General features: G+C 37.2%; 1 protein-coding gene across 1 annotated transcript in view; it reads left to right on the top strand.

The window, feature by feature from the left end:
• Positions 1-21,493, top strand: part of THOC1 (THO complex subunit 1) — a 43,322-nt gene that overhangs the window by 19,302 nt on the left and 2,527 nt on the right. Inside the window, exons 11-18 of the mRNA XM_057699742.1 lie at positions 390-521; positions 15,811-15,911; positions 17,324-17,390; positions 17,589-17,639; positions 17,730-17,800; positions 18,212-18,307; positions 18,877-18,942; positions 20,485-20,568. Of these exons, the coding sequence (XP_057555725.1) occupies positions 390-521; positions 15,811-15,911; positions 17,324-17,390; positions 17,589-17,639; positions 17,730-17,800; positions 18,212-18,307; positions 18,877-18,942; positions 20,485-20,568 (668 nt within the window). The remainder of the gene's footprint in view (positions 1-389; positions 522-15,810; positions 15,912-17,323; positions 17,391-17,588; positions 17,640-17,729; positions 17,801-18,211; positions 18,308-18,876; positions 18,943-20,484; positions 20,569-21,493) is intronic.

Raw genomic sequence — 21,493 nt, 5'->3', positions numbered from 1 at the left:
TTTGACATCATATTTTTATTTGGTAACTGTCTTTAGCACAAGAAATGCTTGAGAGTTTCTGCTGCTGATTAAACAGCTAATTTTATTGGTAAATTTCTCTATTCTCTCAAAGCATTCCTTTCTCTGTTTGCCCCTTACACAAACTGCATAAGAAACCACATTTCTTCAGAAATAGGGAGTTTATCCCTTCTTTTATGATACCCATGAAATCTCACACAGAATAGCTTTACCCTCATTTTGCTGTCATAATTTTTCTTGTTTAGTGTGCCTTAAGTATGCATCTACAATTAACTGGGAATAAATTGTACATTATTTCGATAAAGAAGAGCACTAAACAAACGATTTGGCCACAATGCCAAATAAAACTAATCGATATTTTTACTTCACAGTATTCTGAAGAAGTCCTAGCAGTTTTTAAGAGTTATAAATTAGATGATACTCAGGCCTCAAGGAAGAAGATGGAAGAATTAAAAACAGGAGGAGAGCATGTATATTTTGCAAAATTTTTAACAAGTGAAAAGGTATAAATCTTTCTTTTTCACTAAGCATAGTAAAAAATGTTTTTGTTTTGCCTATTTAGCTGATTTTCTTTTAAGTTAAATACAATAGAAAAGTTTCTTAAGTTTATTTTTGGTTAAAATTGATAAATGTTAGTTTGTGAGTCCTGTTTCTTGTAGAAGTAAGACTAATTTGATTTCAGAGGTGTAAGAAGTTGTTCTGCATTGTCTGTTTTGTACATTTACCTTTTTTTGGCTGCATTGGGTCTTTGTTGCTGCGCGCTAGCTTTCTCTAGTTGTGGTGAGCGGGGGCTATTCTTTGTTGTGGTACACAGGCTTCTCATTGCGGTGGCTTCCCTTGTTGCAGAGCACAGGCTCTGGGGCACGCAGGCTTCTGTAATTGTGGCTCTTAGGCTCAGTAATTGTGGCTCGAGTGCTCTAGAGCACGGGCTCAGTAGTTGTGGTGCATGGGCCTAGTTGCTCCACAGCATGTGGGATCTTCCCCGACCAGGGATCAAACCGTGTCCCCTGTATTGGCAGGCAGATTCTTAACCACTGCACCACCAGAGAAGTCCTTTACTTTAGAATAAATACATTTTAATACTTATACTAAATAGTACAAATACATATATGTACTTTCAAGTACATATATTTTGAACCTCAAGTTAGGATTTAATTTGCATTTATGAAAATATTTTGTAATTATTTTGCCATTTAGGTACAAATAAGGAGCTTTAAAAATCCGTTAATCTTATTTATACAGTTTAGTAAGCAAATTTTGTTCAAATACAATGCTAAGAGATTATATAAGTTTCTAGTCAAGATGGCGCATTGTTTGTTTCAACTCACTCCCTTTTCTCCAAACACATAGCAATGACAGGTAAAATATAAAAAGAGAAAACCAAAAAGACAATAACTGGGCTTCCAGAAACAAGATTAATATCTTCATAGACTAGAACTGCCAAGTAGTAAGTGAAAATGAAGCCATGGGCCTGCTGGACGCTGTATTCCAAGCAGGTGGTGGCACCCAGGAGTTTGTCTGCAAGTGAGACCAGATCCATGTGGGGTCAGGAGCTAGAGCCACACTCACTGCTTGAAGCCAGAGACTGGAGTAGAACTTAACCCACTTTTGAAAAGAAGGTAGATATTACCAATCTTCTGCCAAAGGCTGTGGTTTCATAGGAAGTTGTGGGTCTAGGGATAACAACAGTACAACTTTGTGTCCTCTGCTTGCTCGATGACCAGATATGTGATGTCTCCAGTATACTCATGAAACAGCTGCTCCAGAAAGTCATCATAAGACTATTTTCCAGACTTGGGCCCAGGAACCTGCTAGAAGAAAATGCAAAACTACTAGACAGGAAAGTGTATACACAGAGAGAAAGAAGAAGAAATAAGTAACCATCCCAAAATGAAAGCCTTCCATTCAGAACACTGATAAATAAATTGCAAAATCCAGTGCTAAGAAAGATTGCCAACAGAATCAACTATTGAGATATGTTTATTCTAGATATGTAGCCTGACCAAGACTTTAAAATATATGTATTCTGGATAATCAGAGATAGTTGATAATAAAGCATCCATGGAGAATAAGAAATTCTGAAACTGAAACATTTCAGTAGAAATAGAAAAATTTAATATGACTAGTTGGGAGTCTTGAAAATGAAAAATATGATTGAAACCAAAGCATAGCACATAGAGTTAAACTATAGATTGGACATAGATGACAAGAGAACTAGTGATGAGAAGTTCACCCAGAACACAGCACAGAGACAGATATTTTTGTTAACCTGAAAGCAGTTAAGAGCCATGGAAGATAGACTGAGAAATTCCAGCAGGTATCTAAGTAGGGTTTCCAAAGAACAAAATGGAGAGAATGGTGGAGAAACCAAAGGGCATGAAGGAAGTCCCAAGTTCTCAGATTAAAAGTGTGCTACAGCTGTCAAGCAGGATAAAGAAAGATGAATTCATACTTCAGTACATTATGCTGTAACTGCAGGTATAAAGAGAAAACCATGATAGCCACCAAAGAGGGGAGGAGAAAAACACAAATATACTGGAAAGGAACACATTTCTAACACTTATCAATAATAGATACCAGAAAACAGTGGAGAAATATTTCTGAGGGAAAAAAGCCAAACATAACTGTCAATCTAGAATTTCAAACCCAGCTAGATGCTCTCAGGACTGTAGATGACATAAAGACGTTTTCATTCTAAGACCAGGAAAGCATACTACTCTAAGACCGTCATTGTGGAAAACTATTAAAGGATGATGTGAACCCATAAGAAAGGAGTGGTATACAGAAAGCAATTGTGAACACAAAAATTGAAAAATATTTCAATTTACTATTGACAAAAAAGTCATAATAACTGATTTAAAAAAAATTTTTAATGTATGTAAACTAGATAACTATAAGAATTAGGGAGGGGAAAACATGTTTAGTGAGTAATTTAAGCATACACTACAGTCCTTGTAATCCTCAGGAGAAGAACAGAATGCTGGATAACTTTAGACTTTATTATATTAAGAGGGAAGCTACCAAAAGAAAAACACTTTGTAGCTCTCAAATGGCAAGGGGCTAAAAAGGAGACAGAAAGGAATAAAGACTACTTTATAAATCCAACAGACGGCAGGAAGGGAGGAAAAAAAGGGTAGGTAAGTCCAAATAAATCAGTAATAACTGTATAAACTGATTTAATTTACCTAATAAGACAGATTATCAGATTTTAACAGATATATAAAACTCTTTGGTTGAATAAAGAATTCACAATTTTTATTTTATCCTATGTAGAAAGAGAAGAAAATCCCAGTGCGTCCTCTAGCTTAATGAAGAACCTTTCCAAAGATACATACCTTCAGAAAGCTGAGATATTCAATTGAAATAATATTATCAGGGCAAAGAAGTTAAAAAATACAACAACCAGTAACAGTTGTATCCTTTTAAAAGTTAAAGCTCACATTTCTCAGGACATGACAACTATTTCAAAACCCTGGATGTCGTAAAAGATTTTTTTTCTTTTGGACAGTTGACATTTCCAAGGACATTTTAATAGTAGAGAGCAGCAGGATTATACATTTTCAGAGACATCTCCACATTGGAGTGTAAGATCATTGCTTTTGTATCAGTCTCCATTCACTACCTTATCAGAACTGGCTCCTTGAATAGTGTCTTCCTTTACTGACTCTTTGTGAGCTTTCTATCACCAGCAGTATGGACAGCATGAGTTTTCAGGGTTAAGCACTGTAATTCCATTAGGTAATATTTTGATAGAGATAAAAGCAGATTTTAGAAGCTTAAAACTTTACAATATGGGAAAGAAAAAAGGCACAGAGAATTGCAACAAAGAATGTGAGGTATGTGGTGTTTTGCATCTTCACTTCTGCTTGTTGCCTCTTAAGCAGCAACTTTATCTTAAATTTCAACCTATAAAAAACCCTTCTTGTGCAATCTGCATATTTTTCATATGTATTTTCAGTGTTTATTACTCAGTATCTAAGTGAAAGTATTTGTAATGGCACCATCTTATAAGTTTTATTGCTTCACTGAAAGAAGCCTTCTAGCATTTCTGTAATACCTTACGTGATGTTTTACATCCCAGGATTTCTGAAAAGGCCATCCCACCTAAGTGTGTGTCAACCTGATGTTACTTCTCAGCTTTCTTCTGGTTGTAAATTTGGTAAATTGCAGAAACACCCTGATTTTTCAGGGGTATATTTCTTGCCAGTGAGAGCTAGCTTAAGTGAAACCTAAAGACATATAATTATTTGGAGCATAATTCTATAGTCCGTCATTTCAGTGGTGAGCAGGTTAAGAGGAGTGGTCTTGTCATTACAAGGTTAGGTGTTTCATCACTTAGAGCATACATCATTTGATGGGAATTGTTATTACCCAGAAGCCTTGTGTTTTGCTTACATGAATTGTGGTCAAACTTTTCCTTAGGAGAGTCAGGCAAGGATGATAAAACCTTTCTGGTTAGAGACAGGCTGATCATATGGCAACTTCAGGTAGGCACAGGTTCTACAGATGAAACTGTTTCTAAGTTATCATTCTTTCTTAAAGATGGAAATTTCCACTAGAAACTCATTCCAAGGGTTTGATTGTAAACACAAATTTTCAACAATACAGTTCCCTTGTTAACATAACAAAATAATCCCTGGATTATTATTTTTAGTGGAGAACTACCAGTTCCTTAAGTTTAGTCCAGAGTTATACTCAGAAATTTTAAAGGAGGATTTCACCTCTAATTGTCCCGTTTGTCATTCTATATGAAGGGCACTGTATTATAGGAATTCCTCCCTCAACACTATGTAGCATGTAAAAGAACGAACATTTTAAAGTATCATGAGTGGTAACATGATGGTTAAAGGAATGTATTTTTGTATCTTTGAGTTCTCATAGAAAAAGAGTACAGCCAGGGACTAGGTATGGGCTTCAGGGTTACCCAGTTTTTCAGAATATCAACTCTTCTTCCCTGTACAGTTTAGACTCAATGACCTAATGAAAAAGGGGATACTCCGGAGCCATCAGTTACCAGAGTGGTTGCCCCACAGTCACACTGTTGATCCTACTGTGGTCATTAGGTCATACTTGTTCATGGAGAAAAGAGAAATAACAGTTCTTTACAGACTCTGCATTGTGTGAAGAGCTCTCAAATAAGAACTTTTGGTCACTTAAAAAAAAAGTTCCTGGCAGAAAGAAGCTACCAGGATAGCCTTAAATTTCTCATGCTTTATCCATTTCAGAGGTAGCCAAGGCTGAGTCTTTATGTAGTGAAGGCAAAGACAGGTCTCGTCTTTAATGGAGACACACTACAACCTAGTTAGGAACAAATGACTTCAGGAATAAAACCCTCCTATAGACAGACAGGCAGGCTAACCACTTTCTTAAGATTTCCTTTAGTTTCATCATTTGTTTCATATGGGACTCCCTTTAAACAGGTCTGGGAAGTTTTTGGACAACTCCAGAACAAGGCTTGAGTTTTCCTTGTCTGAAGCCAGAATAAGAGCCAGCCCTCCAGATAGTTCCAGGGTACTACCATGAGGATCCTGGAGGGTTGTCATCATTGTCTGAAATTTAAGTAGAACCTAGATAATTGATCCCTGTGCCCCCAGAGAAAAAGAAGTTAATAGGAAAAAGCTGTTCAGTGGGTGGGGCTGACATTTTCTTACAGATCCAAGATGGAAGGCTCTACACTTTAAAAATCATGTAAGCGCTCAGCAGTTCTCAGCAAGATCAGAGCAGTGTTTTCCACTGATGAACCTTGATGTAAATTAGTTGTTAGACTTTATGTCTTGACACCATCCATCTGAGCCAGCTGGTAGGGCTTCTCACAACTCTGATTAGAATGATTTGACACACTTGATTCAGGCTTTGAAATAACCTTTAACAGGATTATCTAGCACATCAGTGTTGGCCCTTGGGTGGCCACTGGGGAAGTAACAGAAATTAGTTGGCCTACCATTAATATTTCATAAGGAGAGAGACCAAGTCTTCTGTTTACTATAGATCTCATTGTTATATGAACTGTAGGCAATGTCTCTAACCACTGTAGCTGGATTATATACAAATACTTGGGTTAGTTTTTTTTTTTTTCTCTCCAGAATTCTTTTTGATGTTTGAGTATCTCTGCTGAATTCAGGTTCTGTGGCATGAAGGCATTGATGAATTTTAGGGCTTTACAAACTGCAGTTTGAAGACTTTTGCTGACACTCATGTCAGTTTTAACATATAGGTATGCGTCCACTGAGCTGTAAGGTAAATGCAATTACTAAACCTTTTACATGAATAAAATCAACCTGAAAGGCTCCTCAGGGTGGGAAACATGAGTTGCCCTCTCTATTGTGACACCCCTGTAACTCTGTGGGCCTGACACATAGCGCAGCTCCGTAAATATCGTCGAACATATTGGAAAGCTTAAAGCATACTCATCATTTTTTATTATTTTTAGAATCCCTTCTGTGTGTGAGTCAAGCCATAGTTATGCAAGCAAGATAAAAGAGTAAATTGTTTGGTGCTGCCAAGCAGGCATTTAGGAAAGACTAAAGATAGGATTAAAAAAATACCCTGCCCGTGTAGACTGGATTTGGAGCCTAATCCTGAAGGACAAAGTCTAAAAGAATTGGCAGAGGAGACTGGTAATTGATAAGATAAAGGTAAGAGTAAAGGTGGAATGAGAAATGGCCCAACACCGCTATGGTATTAGCCAGAGTAATAGAAATGAATAATAACTACATCAGAAGAACCATTAAAAATGTTAGCTCTTCTAGAAATGAGAGCTCTCATTTCATTTTATAGCACTACACAGTCATGATTTACACAAAAACAAAGAAGTCAATATATAAATGCTGACAGACATTTGAAAAGAAAATGGTCTCAATGAGGGCAATAATTACTGCCACCTCAACAGGATAGATAAATGGCAAAGAACATTTCACTGCCTCGGAGAACAGACCTCAAACCCAGACTTAATTTTGTTTCTTTAAAACTTTATTTAAAGTTTTAAAACTGTATTTTAAGACAATTTTAACAGTATTTTGAGTATACATTAATTGATTTCACCATCTTTATTTGAGTATTATGAAGAACAAATGTGTTTATAGTCAAAGAGACTTAGGTTAAAAACATAGGAATTTTATAGAGTCGTTAGGTACTTTTTTTTCCCCATATCTGAATTTTAATTTTGTTAGAAGTTTCTTAAGGAAGATAGAGATTATTGAAATGTTACCAGATAGCATAGGATTACTCCATAGAATCAAATAATTTACAGTATTGTGTGAGGTTTATGAAAACCAATGTATAGACACTGGCTGTTTAATCACAGTTTGATTTATTTGTTCACCTATATTTATGTTTAAATAATCCTAAGTACTAGTACAGGAAACAACATAATCTATATTGTTTAGGAAGTTCCATTTAATTTAGGCTTTTGAAGGCAGAAAAGAAGTCTTGGATTTATTAAAATAAATAGTTTATGTTTTATAGTAATTAGTTTTAAGGGAAGTGGGATCAAATTTCAATTTTTGGTATTTTGCTAAGGAATATTACAATCCTCTAATTTTCCTTAAAAGTATTAGTACAGAAAGGGTTCTTAAAACCTTTCAATTTGTGGCTGTACCTTTAAGTTGCCTTTTTACTAAAGATAAAGGGCTGAGACACAACATCTCCCGCCTGGCTGTGGACACATCTTCATCTTGTAGCTCAGCAGGGACACTGAGATTCTTAAACGAAAATTAGATTTCCTATTCACTAATATTTTAAAAAATTATTAGTAAATGGAAATGCTATTTATACTTTAGTTTTTGTACAATTGTTTGTATATTCATCTCAGAAACCAAATCTTTTATAATTCAGTTGCAAAGCTGGTAGAGAACCATTTTACAATTTCATCCTCTAAACTCTAATTTAGCATTAATTCATTTGTGAAAATTAAAAGTTTATTTTTTTACATGCAGGCTCAGTAGTTGTGGATCGTGCGCTCTAGAGCTCAGGCTCAGTAGTTGTGACACACAGGCTTAGTTGCTTCATGGCATGTGGGATTGTCCTGGCCCAGGGATTGAACCCATGTCCCCTGCATTGGCAGGTGGATTCTTAATCACTGCACCAGCAGGGAAATCCCCAAAACTGAAAGTTTAAATCATTGCTTTCTTAGTAAGCATGACTGTGAAACCTGTATATTCTCCCGCCCTGGGGAGAAAATGGGTATGTTCAGAGCGTTTGGAGTTTTGGCTTGATTTCTTAATTGTCTGAGGAGCATTTTAACAGCTTTCCAGGATTACATAAGAACTCAGTGGTGTCTTTAAACAATTTAAGAAAAAACTTTAGTACACTTGAGAGATGTTACATTTTCCTAGAAATCTCTCAAGATACACAGTTGATCTGTTTTATACAAAATACTCATTTCTTTTATTGAGAAATATGAAACTCCTGCAGCCATACTACCAAGTATATGATAGATTTGCATAATAAAAATAATAATCTTGATGTGTATATGGGAACTTGTGCACAACAGATAGAGATATGTTCTTTTTGAGTACACGTGGAACGTTCACAAAATTTGACTATAGTAGGTCATAAAGGAAGTCTCAGCAAATTTGAAAGATTTCCTGTCATGTAGAACACATTCTCTGGCCACAAGGCAATTAAACTAGAACTGTAAAAAGGATAGTTTAAAAAGAGATAAATGTATGGAAACACGAAAAGCATTCTTCAGGAATTAAAGAGGAAATCACAGTGGAAATTCTGAATTTGTTATAAAGGTATTACATAGCAAATTGGAAGTATTTTTTGTCACATGTGGGTCACAAATAAAGCAGGAGGTAAAAATTACTGCTTTAAATGCATTAATAAAAAATTTAAGAAAGTGACAAATTGAGAATTCAAGAAACTTAAAAAGATACAGAATAAACCTCAAGAGAGAAGTAAATAATAAAAATAAAAGCACAAGTTAATGAAACAGAACAAAAAACTATAGAACATAGCAAAACCAAAAGCTTTGAAAAGAAAAATTTTATAAAAAGAATTTTTGTGGAAGTTCTTATAGAACTGGCCTGACCAAGGAAAAAAGTTACCAGTAAACAATATTAGCAATAAAAATGGGAGTAATTGGAAATTCAGAGACAATAAAATGTGTGAGACTATATTCTGAACTGCTAATTTTTAAATATAGTGAAATAGTAATTCTGTAGAAAAATTGAATTACCAAAATGGATTCACAAAGAACTTAAAAACCTGAATAAACATATAACTATTAAATAGTAATCAAAGTGATACCTTTCAAATGACATCAGGCCCAGATTTTTTTAGGTACATATTATCAGCATTTCAAGGAATAGAGGAAAAGCAACCCAGGTCCTTATGTGAGATTAATGTAACTTTTAAATAAAATCCCAGTAAGGACAGAGAAAGAAAAGAAGTGTATATATCAATTTCACTTATGACTAGAGGTGAAAAATATATATCTTAAAAACTCACAAATCAATTGTAGTTATTTTTTAAAAATAGAGACTAAATATTTATCCCAGGATTGTAAGTAATTCAACATCAGAAAGATTATTATATGAAATTAATGTTAACAGTTTTTAAATAAAAACTATCATCTCAGATGCCAAGAAAATTATTATTTCAATACAATCTAATACTCATTACAAAACAAATCAGAAGTAGAAGAGAATTCTCTCTAACTTGATTAGGCAAGCATCATATATAATGATTAAACTCTCAAAAGTATTCTCAGTAATTTTAAGAGCAAAACACGGATATCTACCAACCATATTTCTGTTCAATGCTATAATGGAGGACCTAGCGATTTCAATAAGAGAAAACAGAAAAGAAATGAGAGTCATGTATTGGAAAGAAAAGACTGAACTGTCTCTATTTGAAGGCACTATAATTGTGTACAGAGAAAATCCAAGAGAACCAACAAGCTGAATTAAGAAGGCTTCAGCAAAGTTACAAAAGAAACATCAATAGTGTTCCTATAAGTCGCTGCTTACAAAATGTTATTCAAAACAGCTGTGAAAACTAATACCTAGACGTAATCTTCATGGAGAAAAATTATAAAAATGAAGAGGTATGACTACATTTATAGATAGGAAGACCCAGTGCCACTTCTCCCCAAGTGTGTCCATAAATTCAGTGTATTTTGAATCAAATCCAAACAGGCTTTTTGAGGGAACTTGAATAGCTGATCTTAACGTTTTTATGGAAAAGCAAAAAGCCAAGAATAACTAAGAAAAATTTGAAGAAGGTGGGAACAGTTGCCCTATCAGATATTAAAACCTATAAAGCTCTAATAATTAAAACGGTAAGTGTTAGTATAGGTATAAAGAAGAAAAAAGAACTAGAACTAGACAAAGTGAAAAGACAAGCCACAAACTAGAAGATATTCACCACCTCCAGAACTGAGGAAGACTAGTATTCTGAATATTCCATTGACAAAAAAACAACCAAATGGAAAACTGGAAAGATGGTATGAATAGGTAATTTACAGATTTAGAAACCTGAATAGCTAATAAGCTTATAAAGGACACTAAATGTCACTAGTAGCCAAAGAAATTAAAATGATGAGAAATTATCAAATTGACAAATTAAATATCGTAATGATAAATGTATTGACAGAAGTGTGGGGAAAGGTGAACTTTCTTCCACACCACTGGTTGAAGTATAAATTGATACAGATACTTTGCAGAGCAATTCTATAATAAAGAGCAAAATTAAAACTTCTGTTCCAAGATGTCAGCCCAAGAGAATCACACACATGCACAAGGAAATATATAAGACTCATTGATTGTGACTTAGGTGTTTGTAAGTGGAAGTTTGAAAACAACCTAAATGTTCATAAGCAGGAGACTGGGTGGGTGATAAATTATGCTAAATGTATAATTTACCATATTTATATTAGTATTATTTATATTACTATTGAGTTCTATAAAGCACTGAAAATGGATGACCTAGAGAGAGGGTCGGCACTGCTTACTGCCTATTTCTGTAAATAAACTTACTGGCTCACATCCATGCTCACTCCTTTATGTGTTGTCTGTGGCTACTCCTGCACAGCAATAGCAGAGATAAGCAGTTGTGATGAAGACTGTACGACCACAAAGCCTAAAATAATTTATTGACTGACCCTTAACAGAAATTTGCCAACCCCTGAAATAGAGCTACAAGTGTTAAGTTGTATAAATGTCAAACATAATGTATGAAAGATAGCTTATTGCAGAATAATGTGTGTAGTATAGTTTGAAAGCATGCAGAATACCTTGGTATGTTATTTATAGATACCTCCATGTGTATAACAGTATAAAATATGCATTAGAACCATTAACACCAAATATGTGGTAGTGCTTGCCATAGCAGGGGGAGCTTATAGAGGGACTTCAGCAGTTTCAGTAATGTTCTATTTCTTTAACAAATGTGGGGACTTCCCTGGCAGGCCAGTGGTTAAGACTCTGTGCTCCCAATGCAGGGGGCATGGGTTTGATCCCTAGTTGGGGAACTAAGATCCTGCGTGCTGCACAGCCCAAAAAACCAAAACCCAAAAAACAAATGTGGAAAAAGTAAAAATGTTAGAATTTGATATGTAAATAGATTGTGAGACATGAATGTTGTATTACTTAACTGTACCTTTTTGAACTTTAAAAAATACTCCACAGTTTGAAAATTAGATATTTTGATTTGATGTGTTAATAATCACAAATTAGTAAGAATTTAATTAATGAGAATGTTCTTAATATTTTGTTTTTTAGCAAATATTTTTTAAGTATTCTGTGTTAAAGTAACAGAAATGAAAGATTTCATACTTCAGTATAATTTTACCAGGAGTATTATTTTGTTTTTTAATTTTTTATCATGAAAAGTTTCAAATGTGCAGAAAGGAATATTGTTTATGTGTATGATTTATTGACAGGTGCATAAGGGTAACTAAGAAGAGTAGCCTGAGCCTATTTAGGTTTAGAATAATAATCAGGAAGGCTGAGGCCTGAGCTAAGAGATGCAGTAAAAGCTAAGGATGATAAATGGCCCTTTGTTCACAAAACAAAGACAACAAAGAAATATTTGACCCATTGCATGATGTAAATGGTGTAATTTAAAAAATAACTGAAGAAAAGCAGAACTAGAAAATAATATATTATCGAAGAAAGAATACAACTGAGTGTTTAAGTTTTACTAACTCCCACCTCTTACTAACTAGCTGTATAACCTTGCAGGGGTCATTTTACTTGTCAGGACCTCATTTTCTTAAGGATAGTGTGATGCAGTTAGTTTAAATGATCAAACTAGTCCCTTCCCACCTGTGATTCAATGCCTTGTTGACTCCTGTTTTCAATCCGTTGTTTCTATCAAAAGAAATTATCATCCAGCATCAAAAATAAATGTGGAAATGGGGACTTTAAGCTCAAGGTAGATGAAAAGTTCATAAACAGCGCCTATTTCTTCAAGCCAGGGGTTCCTGTTTTCACTCCAGACTGGACTCCTCAGGGTCTTCCCACAGACCAGTCTCTTACTTGCCTTGGTCTTTGTACCTCCTGTTTCTTCTCATATTCACTCCAACCTTAGGTTTGCTTCTGTGGTTCATGGTTGCTGCTTTTTCCAGGAAGTCTTCCTGGAGTAGTTTAGGCAGATAGATGGTGGAGCCTCTCGGTGAATTAGCCAACATTGGAGAAAAGCAGGCTTTGTTGAGGAAATTGGTGTGTTTTATTTTGGAGGGAAATCTGATCAAGTGTCAGTGGGACATTCAAATAGAGATATGTAGTAGCTTCTTGAGTACATAGATCTGGAGAGTAGGAGCGAGATCTAGGTTGAGAGTATAGATTTGGTATATGGTTTGGTTATCAGCTTATACATGGTAATTAAAGAGGAGAGTGTAGACTGGAAAGAGAAGAAAGCATCAAACTGAATCCTGAAGAAAAAATCAGCATTTGAGGGAGAAGGAAGGAAGGAGGGGAGAGGAAGAAGATTGAAGAGTAGCCAGTGAGATTGGAGGAAAACTAGAAAAATATGACCTCATGGAAGCTAAACATGTCAAGTAGGATGAGGACTATGAAGTGTTCATTGGATTTAACAACAAATAAGTCATTGGTGGTCTTGGCAAAAACACTTCCCGTGGATTGGTGACCCAGAGTCCCACAAGTTGAGGCAGGTTGAGGGATGGATTCGAAACAGTGAATGTAGCTGGTTCTTTCAAGAAGCTTTGCTGTTCAGGGAGGATAAGGTGAGGCTGTAGGATCTTTTTGAGAGAAGTTATTAAATGCTAATGGAAAGGAGCTTGGAAAGAAGAAAGGGTCGAAGATAAGGCACCAGAGTAGTTAAGTGATGGGATGTCCAGGTAGAAGGATCACCTTCAGTGGTGAAGATGTGGCAGAGGAAATGAGACGAACGAGGATATGGGTGCAGATGAAACTTCCATTTTAACGAGTTTTTCTCCTCGTTGAAAGTAGAGGTAGTTATCGACTGAGAGCGAGAGGGGTAGTAAGTAGTGTTCTGGTAGGTGCAAGGGATTTGAAATAGTTGTCGTGGAGAATAGGAGGGAGAATAGCTTTGGAGAATAAAGGTTGCTGAGTAGAGACAAGGTAGAGTTCTAAGTTGGAGATAACATAGCAGTGATACCATCTGCATAGCTGTGTGATTTATATTTTCTTTCAAGCAGCTCCACCTGCAGCTAGATTGGAAGACTTAGTGTTAGGATAGAGAAGGTGACTAACAGTTGGTTTGCTCCAAGTTGCCCTTTTGCCCAGTATATGTGACAGAAGTATGGGACAAGGGTGTTAAGGAAGTTGACAAGAAAGTGGTTGAAGGGATAGACCATGTAGTCTAGGACAGCGGTCAGCTGACTGCAGCCCACAGGCCAGATCTGGCCCACTGCCTGTCTTGTTTTTACACATTTTAAATGTTTACATACGTACCTACATAATACCCATAATATGCTTCTTGCCTCACATAGCCTAAAATATTTACTCTCTGGCCCTCTAAGGAAACATTTCCTGACTCTTTATCTAGACTAAAATAGGATTATAGTAAAAACAGGATGGGACTTACAGATAGCAGAAAGTAGAGGATTCAGGAAACTTAGGGTCTCAGTAAAGTCCCAATATTAGGTACAGTGGGACAATTGAGTGGGAAGGATAGGAGGTTGTAGTCAGAGGATTGTGAGTTAAAAATTTCAGCGCTAGGGCAGCTGCGAGTGACAGCCAGGTCCAGCTGTGGCCATGGTAGCGGGGAACCAAGAGTAGAGGCTGTGACTGTCAGTGGAGTTGAGGTCAGGGAACTGAGAGCCCAGGTGGAGATACAGAGTCATCCAGCAGTGGAGGAAAGGGAGACTGGGAGCGTGCCATTCAGCTTGCCAGTGTGGGATGGTTAATACGATAACAGAATCAGGTCCTTAAATCACGTCGCTAAAGGTGAGAGAAACCCAACTAGAAGGCCAGTCAGATGTTTGAAATTGAAGGAAAAAAAAAAAAAAAGGCATGGGGTATGCTTGGACAAGAGCCAGCTGTGTGGAAGAAGTGGCTGGGGAGTAAAATGGCTAATGAATGCTAGGTGCTGCGTGAGCAGGTCACCCAGGATAGCTGTCCTCTTGCTCTCTGTACATCCCCTGCTGACCAGTGAGTGCCTGCTTCGCATACACCCTGCTCCCGTGACTGACCTACAGACCTGCCTAGGCCCCACCTGGTGATTGTTCTAATCTTTAGGTCAGAAGATCTCCACCAGGAGAGCTTATCTAAGGGACAGTGAGGGCATGCCCCTCTGCTAGTTTCCCTGGTAACTGATGTCATCAGTTCCCACTATAACTGGTAACCTCCCTCTACCCCTGGGAGCAAAGACTGCTGCCTTGTCCTGCCCACCGCCTGCCACACACGGTGGGGTGTCATTCCAGGACCTTGCTTCAGACATGTAAGCTCCCCCGTCCGTTAAACCAGTGATGTCTCTGTTGCTGACTCTGGGCTCTTCCTTGGATCTTGAGGCTGGGCAAGTACGGGGCTTGTAGACCTGTGTGGTGCAGCCCAACTGCTGCGGTAGTAGATGGAAGCATAGCGTGTAATGTGTTGCCCAAGGATCTTGGAACCTGGAGCTGTCAGGTGTCTCACTGGTTATTCATTTAGAAGGCGGCGGCCTCCCTTTGTTGCTTTAGGTCTGGAGGCAGAACAGCATGGGTTTGTGGACAGATGCAGCTTTCGCTTAATGCGCCAGGGACAGAATCAGAATGATGCCTTCATCACTGTGGGCATTCTTGCAGGAAGACCAGCAAGGTGGCAGTGTTGAAAAGCTTCCATATAAATGACCTTCCAGTCCTTTCTAATCCAAATTCTGTGGTAATACAAGTGTGATACAGTGTTCTCTAAAGTATGAAAACAATCCATTTAACTCATGATTTTTCATCTGTTGCTTCTCACTTACTTGTTATTGAGCACCCACCCTGTTGCAGGCACTTCCTAGGACTGCAGAAAAAGAGCAGCATCCCTTGGTATGGTGGTGTTCATCCATAGGGGCCTCTCCTTTAGCCATTATTTTTTTGTATGAGGGGAAATAACAGCCATACTTTTACTTTTTTCTATTTCTGCTTTTATCCTGACTTCAGGACCACAGATATAACATTGCTATCCACTAACATAAATATCTCATGGCATAAAATGGGTAAGAAATCTGAATGAAGCCTTTGCTACTCTCCTGGGTCTTGTGTGGTAATGCCTCAGATGCGGTGTGTCCTCAGCACTTTTTTTGAATTGAAATCTTCCATTTCTGCAATAGCATCACCCGTACCTTTGGGTAGAAATTTAATGTGTTGTTTTATGTGTGTGCTTGTTTTTCGAGTAGTTGATGGATTTACAACTGAGTGACAGTAACTTTCGTCGACACATCCTGTTGCAGTATCTCATTTTATTCCAGTATCTCAAGGGGCAGGTCAAATTCAAAAGGTAAGTTAATACAGGTAGTAAATGGTTTATAAACAGCAGCAAAAAGGATTGCTTACTGATGTAATTTTATGTACCAGGCTCATTTTATGTGTAAGGGTCACATCCCTGAAACATCTCATTTGCAGCAATGTTAGACAGTTGGGGGCTTTTGTTAGAGATACAAGATGCTAAGGTGTTTGTTTTAGAGAAAAGGCATTGACTGTATCTGCTGTCAGTGTCTTTCCTGCTGAGCACCGGGCATCCTGGGAATTCTCAGTTGTCTTGGTGGGTGGAGGTCTCTGCTTGTGATTTTCATCATTTCTCACCTCGCTCAGACCTTCTCCAAACCTGATTTGCAAACTCAGCCAATAATACTTCTTTCTCTAGGTGTGGGACTGACTAGGACATTAGAACTGAAAAAAATAAAGTAAATCTTTGACACGGAGAAGTTCTAGTTTCTTTGGGGTTTCAGAAAACCTAATCAGGACCTCTGCTGCCAGTCTGAATGAATACCTCCACTAGACCAGTCCTTCTTGTCCCAGCCATAACTGAAGCAGAGCTCCCCGTTCCTGGATGGTTTTGGAAGTTTGTAGAGCAGTGTTTTATTTGTTGTAAAGGATGTGGCTTTCTACCTGCTGGTTTTGAATCCCACTTTCATCACCCACTAGCTGCAATTCAGCTTTCAGACTTGTAATTTTAAGATAACACATAGCAAGCACTCAGAAATGTTATTGTTATTCTTCTATCTGTTGTGAAGGTTTGGTATAGTGTAGCAGAAATTGGAGGCAGACCTGGGTTAGAATTCAGGCTTTATGGCTTTGAGCCTCTGCAGCCTGTTTAATATATGCACATGTCCTTGTTTTGAGAATTCAATGAATAACATATGTAAAGTTCTTAGGTCCTGGCCCATGGCAGTCTATTGGTGTTTACTGGATGGCTATAAACTATAAAGCACCTAGTACATAGTGAGAGCTGAATTAATGCCAGCTATTAACAATTTGGGTCTGTCTGCAGCCTTCTCTAGGATTTGGGAGAGGTTTATTCATTGTATTTTGAATGCATTTTAAAGGAACATAGCGTGACTTACTCAAATGTGCATCTTGGAGAGGAATATGTTAGTATTTTCTCCGAGGCTTTTATCACACATTGGACTTATTTTAGGAAACAGTCATTGCTCTGTTCATAGTTTATCAGATTGACTCATTGAGTGTTTTATTCCTCTTTATACACTTTCATGTCTTCAATTCCAACCATCTTATCTAGAGGATGAAGTGCAAGAACTTCCTCTTATAATCTCATTGTGCTTGTTCTTATCTTGGTAATTTTTGACACTGTTTACAATATGCCTCACCTGTTTCAAGACAGTATATAAACCTTAAAATTGAATATACATTCTTGTAACTCAAGCATGCTTTTATTCCTTTGTTTCCCAGTTCAAACTATGTTTTAACTGATGAGCAATCACTCTGGATTGAAGATACTACAAAATCAGTTTATCAAGTAAGTTCATCACGCAACAAACCCATGATTGAACAAAATGGAAATTTAGAATTTTCTTTGTTTCAGCCCCAAATAGGAAAATAAGGATAAAGTTAAGCTCAGGTACAAGACCACAAACACTTCTTGGTTCTCTGCCTACAAACCACTCCTATGATGCAGAAAGTTGTTGAAAGCTTAGTATATTCTTTCTAATCACAGCTACTATCTGAAAACCCCCCTGATGGAGAAAGATTTTCAAAGATGGTAGAGGTATGTGTTTTATATTTACACAGTCTTCTTAGCATTCAATAGCGTTTCAAAGCCTTCATTATGGAAATGTAATTCCTTTGGTTTTCCCAGCATATATTAAACACTGAAGAAAACTGGAACTCATGGAAAAATGAAGGCTGCCCAAGTTTTGTGAAAGAAAGGTAAATATATACTCTCTCAAGTAATATGAGAAAGGCATTTCAAAATAGTTTGACATGATTACTTTACATTACATACAGATATGCATAAATGTATTTTGTATAAAAAATGTAAATTGTACTCTATAAAAATACAACTACTTTGATTTACTTCTGTTTGAATTTTTTACCTCAAATTTCTTGTCATTAACATCCCAGAACAAACTGATCTATTAATTATTGAAAAAAAGTGCTGTGTACCCACACCTTGTAATTTGCCCCATGGTGTGGCATTTGTCTTCCCTCTGATGAATGTAATAATATGAAGCTTTCATCCTTTTTAGGAAGGAAACAATAACTAAATTTTCTTTTACATTAAACATTCTTCCATCTCTGCTACCCATTTGAAATTCCAGTATGTTTTGTTCACCACAGAACATCAGATACAAAGCCGACAAGAGTAGTACGGAAGAGAACAGCTCCAGAGGACTTCCTAGGGAAAGGACCCAACAAAAAAATTCTGATGGGAAAGTAGGTTAACCTGTCTCATAGGTGGGATGTTATCATAGAAGCTTTTATATTGTGAAAATATTAGTATAAGAACTCTCCAGGTTTTGTGTTTTTCCAGTTTTTTGTGTGTTTGGTGCGTACATTGATGACGAAAGCAAACCACACCATATCAATCTATAGGGTCCATTATGTGGGTTCATGCATGTGAGACAAAACTTAGATATTTTGTCTCCTGCTTCCAAATCCATGGCTCTAGGTTCTGCCATTTTTTTTCCATGTCACAGACAATACAATTGCTGTTAGACTGACCCAGCTTGCTTTTAGTTGCGGCAGGGCACTATAACCCTTTCACTTCTTTTACCTTCCAGTGAGCTGTTCATAGCTTTATATTGCACGTGGATATTTTTAGAAAAAAGTAATGGTTACCATTATTAAATATATGCTCACATAGGAAATTTGCTAAATACCCAAAATTAATGATTAAAATTCATCACCACCCCAAAATCCACTATTTAAGTATTTTTATAGTTTTAAGGTATAACAGAATGGTGTCCATAAAAAATGGATTTATTTTTGTGTCTGTTTTGTAGTGAAGAGTTAACAAGGCTTTGGAACCTCTGTCCTGATAACATGGAAGCCTGTAAATCAGAGACAAGGCAAGTTTAAAATGTTTCATATGAAGTATTGCTTTTCTCAAACGTTAACTAGAGTAGAATTTTTTGTCAGCTATAAGCAGAGCTCAAAAGAAATTTTAAAGTTTATTGTGATTGACTTTGGTCTAGCAGAATATAGCTTTCCATAAAACACCTGCATGTGCTGATAAAATAACTGTAGAAGTCACAAAAAATAAGGATTCACAAAAGAAGGGGGAATTAAAAACCAAAGTAAGAACTAATGCTGCAGTTGCTTCTAGCTGGGGAGCAGTGCTGGTGATTCCCACTTTGGGGAACCAGAGAACTTGGGTTTTAACAGCCACAAAAGGACACAAAGTAAGGCCTTAGGTCTGCGCAAATATGTACCCGAGCTTCCCCTGAGGAAAGCTGAGGCCCTGGACACACACTGCCTGTAAAAGAAGGGGGTTGGGAGGACGACGACTTGTTCACTGGCACAGGAAGCAAGGGGCTCATCCATCTCCACCTGACGTGTGGGTGAAAAGAAAAAAGTATTCCCTGCAAAATTATAACCGCAGGTCTGCTGTCATGCCATCTTAGAGGAACTGCAAAGTCCCAGACTGATGACAGAAAGCTTTTGGGGCGGGAGTGGGGGTGGGGGTGATCACACCTTCAACCTAAGTCACAGAGGATTCTGCAGATAAGTCTGAAGATCAGCTCACCATCCAAACTTAAAACAGTCTACCATGACTAAGAATCAGCAGTTAGAACAAGCAACCGAAAGGAACATGACACTCAAAAAGGACCAGGCAAATTTGAAAATACAAGTAATTCTTCTAGCAATAAGAAAATATAGCCGTTCTGTACAACACAGGGGAATATAGCCAATATTTTGTAATAACTGTAAATGGAAAATAACCTTTAAAATTGTATAAAATTTTTTTAAAAGATGTATTTTTTTAAAAAAGAAAATATAGTCATTGAAATTACAAAATTTAATAGGCTCTCTTCAGAGAGCTCATTTTTCTCGTTTTAGTCAAAGATGTCTTCTGATCAGATTCTTGGGTCTTATTTGCTTGACTGTATCAAATTTTATTTCTAAATACAAATTCAAGGTAGTTGCAATTAAAAACCAATCATGCTACCATGGTGTAACAGTCTAAACTAAGCTCAACGTTAAACTCTTTTGGTCTGGTTATTAGTTTTGATTTAATTCTGGATTTTTAAAAAAAAATGCCCATGGATGTGGACATGATGTAAAAGTTTCCTACTTGCTGGTAACATTTACATTTGCTTAGACCCCTGGCTACCCTCTGTGACTAGCAATGTTGTCATACGTGACAGTACACAGTGCAGTGTGTGTTACTTTACAGACTATAGTATAGAAAATGGTGTAGTACCACACTGCCGTCTCTTTATTGTCCCCTTTGAGAAGTTTAGAGTCACTTACCTCCTTAAAAATCTGAGTTCCTAAGTAATCTTAACTATACATCAATGTGGGTAACACTAGATAGAATCTTTATTGCCATCATTTTATGAGTATTAAGAACACACATGATCCTCACTAGTTATTTTTTTAACACCCAGGGAATACATGCCAACTTTGGAGGAATTCTTTGAAGAAGCTATTGAACAGGCAGACCCTGAAAACATGGTTGAAAATGAATACAAGTAAGTAATGTTTCTCAGAAGCTAATTTCCTCTACTACCTTTTCTTAAGAATTGTGTATATACTAGAGTGCTCATCAGGAGAGACCACTGATAGCGCAGTCCTTTTCCTTTTAGGTGCGTTTGCGTGCCAGCTTCACGTTACTGCACATCTTGATTTCAGCAGCCATTCCCATTGACTAACAAACATGACTTAGAATCATGCTTATGTCAAAAAAGAAAAATCCCCGTTGAGCCCACCTCTGTCACCTCTTTTCTCCTCCAAATCACAGTGCTTGATAATTATGCCTTCATTTCCTCAGCTCCTGTTCTCTGGTCAGCCCATGCCTGCTGGGCTGTCTCCCCATCACTCCACTAAAATAGCTCTGATCATTTTTTGACCTCTCAGAAGCATTTGCCAGGTGATCTCTCCCTGGTTAGATAACATTTTCTTCCCTTGACACCCATCAGACTGCACTCTCCTCCTGTTTCTCCTTTTGCCTCACTGTCTCAGTCTCTATTGCTGGCTCCCTACCTAACTCAAATTTTGGAATAACTTCAGGAGTCAGTCTCAGCTGTATCTTCCAGGCGATACCACACAGCCCTATGGTTTTAAATAGGCATTATGGCTTCGTGATCCAAGGGCAAGGGCCCTCTCGTCAGCCTGCCTAGGTCAGTCCCTGGGCTCTTACCACTTACTGGCGAGGCTTCTAAGGGCTAATTTAAACCGTTCTTTGCTTGTTTTCTCATCTGTTAAATAGTAATGGTATCCATTTCACAGGGTTATTCTAAGCGTTAAATAAGATGGTTCATGTTGAACCATGCACTGCCTAGCGGTAGTTTTTCAGGTGCCAGACTGTCTGAGAGGTAATGAGGCTCATTTATAAGAAATGACAAATAAACTAGGTCACTACTCTAAGAACCTGTAGCTTGCCTGTTTCCAAAACAT

The sequence above is a fragment of the Hippopotamus amphibius genome, chromosome 11, assembly GCF_030028045.1.
Source record: "Hippopotamus amphibius kiboko isolate mHipAmp2 chromosome 11, mHipAmp2.hap2, whole genome shotgun sequence".
NCBI classification, from domain to species: domain Eukaryota; kingdom Metazoa; phylum Chordata; class Mammalia; order Artiodactyla; family Hippopotamidae; genus Hippopotamus; species Hippopotamus amphibius.
This window is presented reverse-complemented; position numbering and strand designations above follow the sequence as displayed.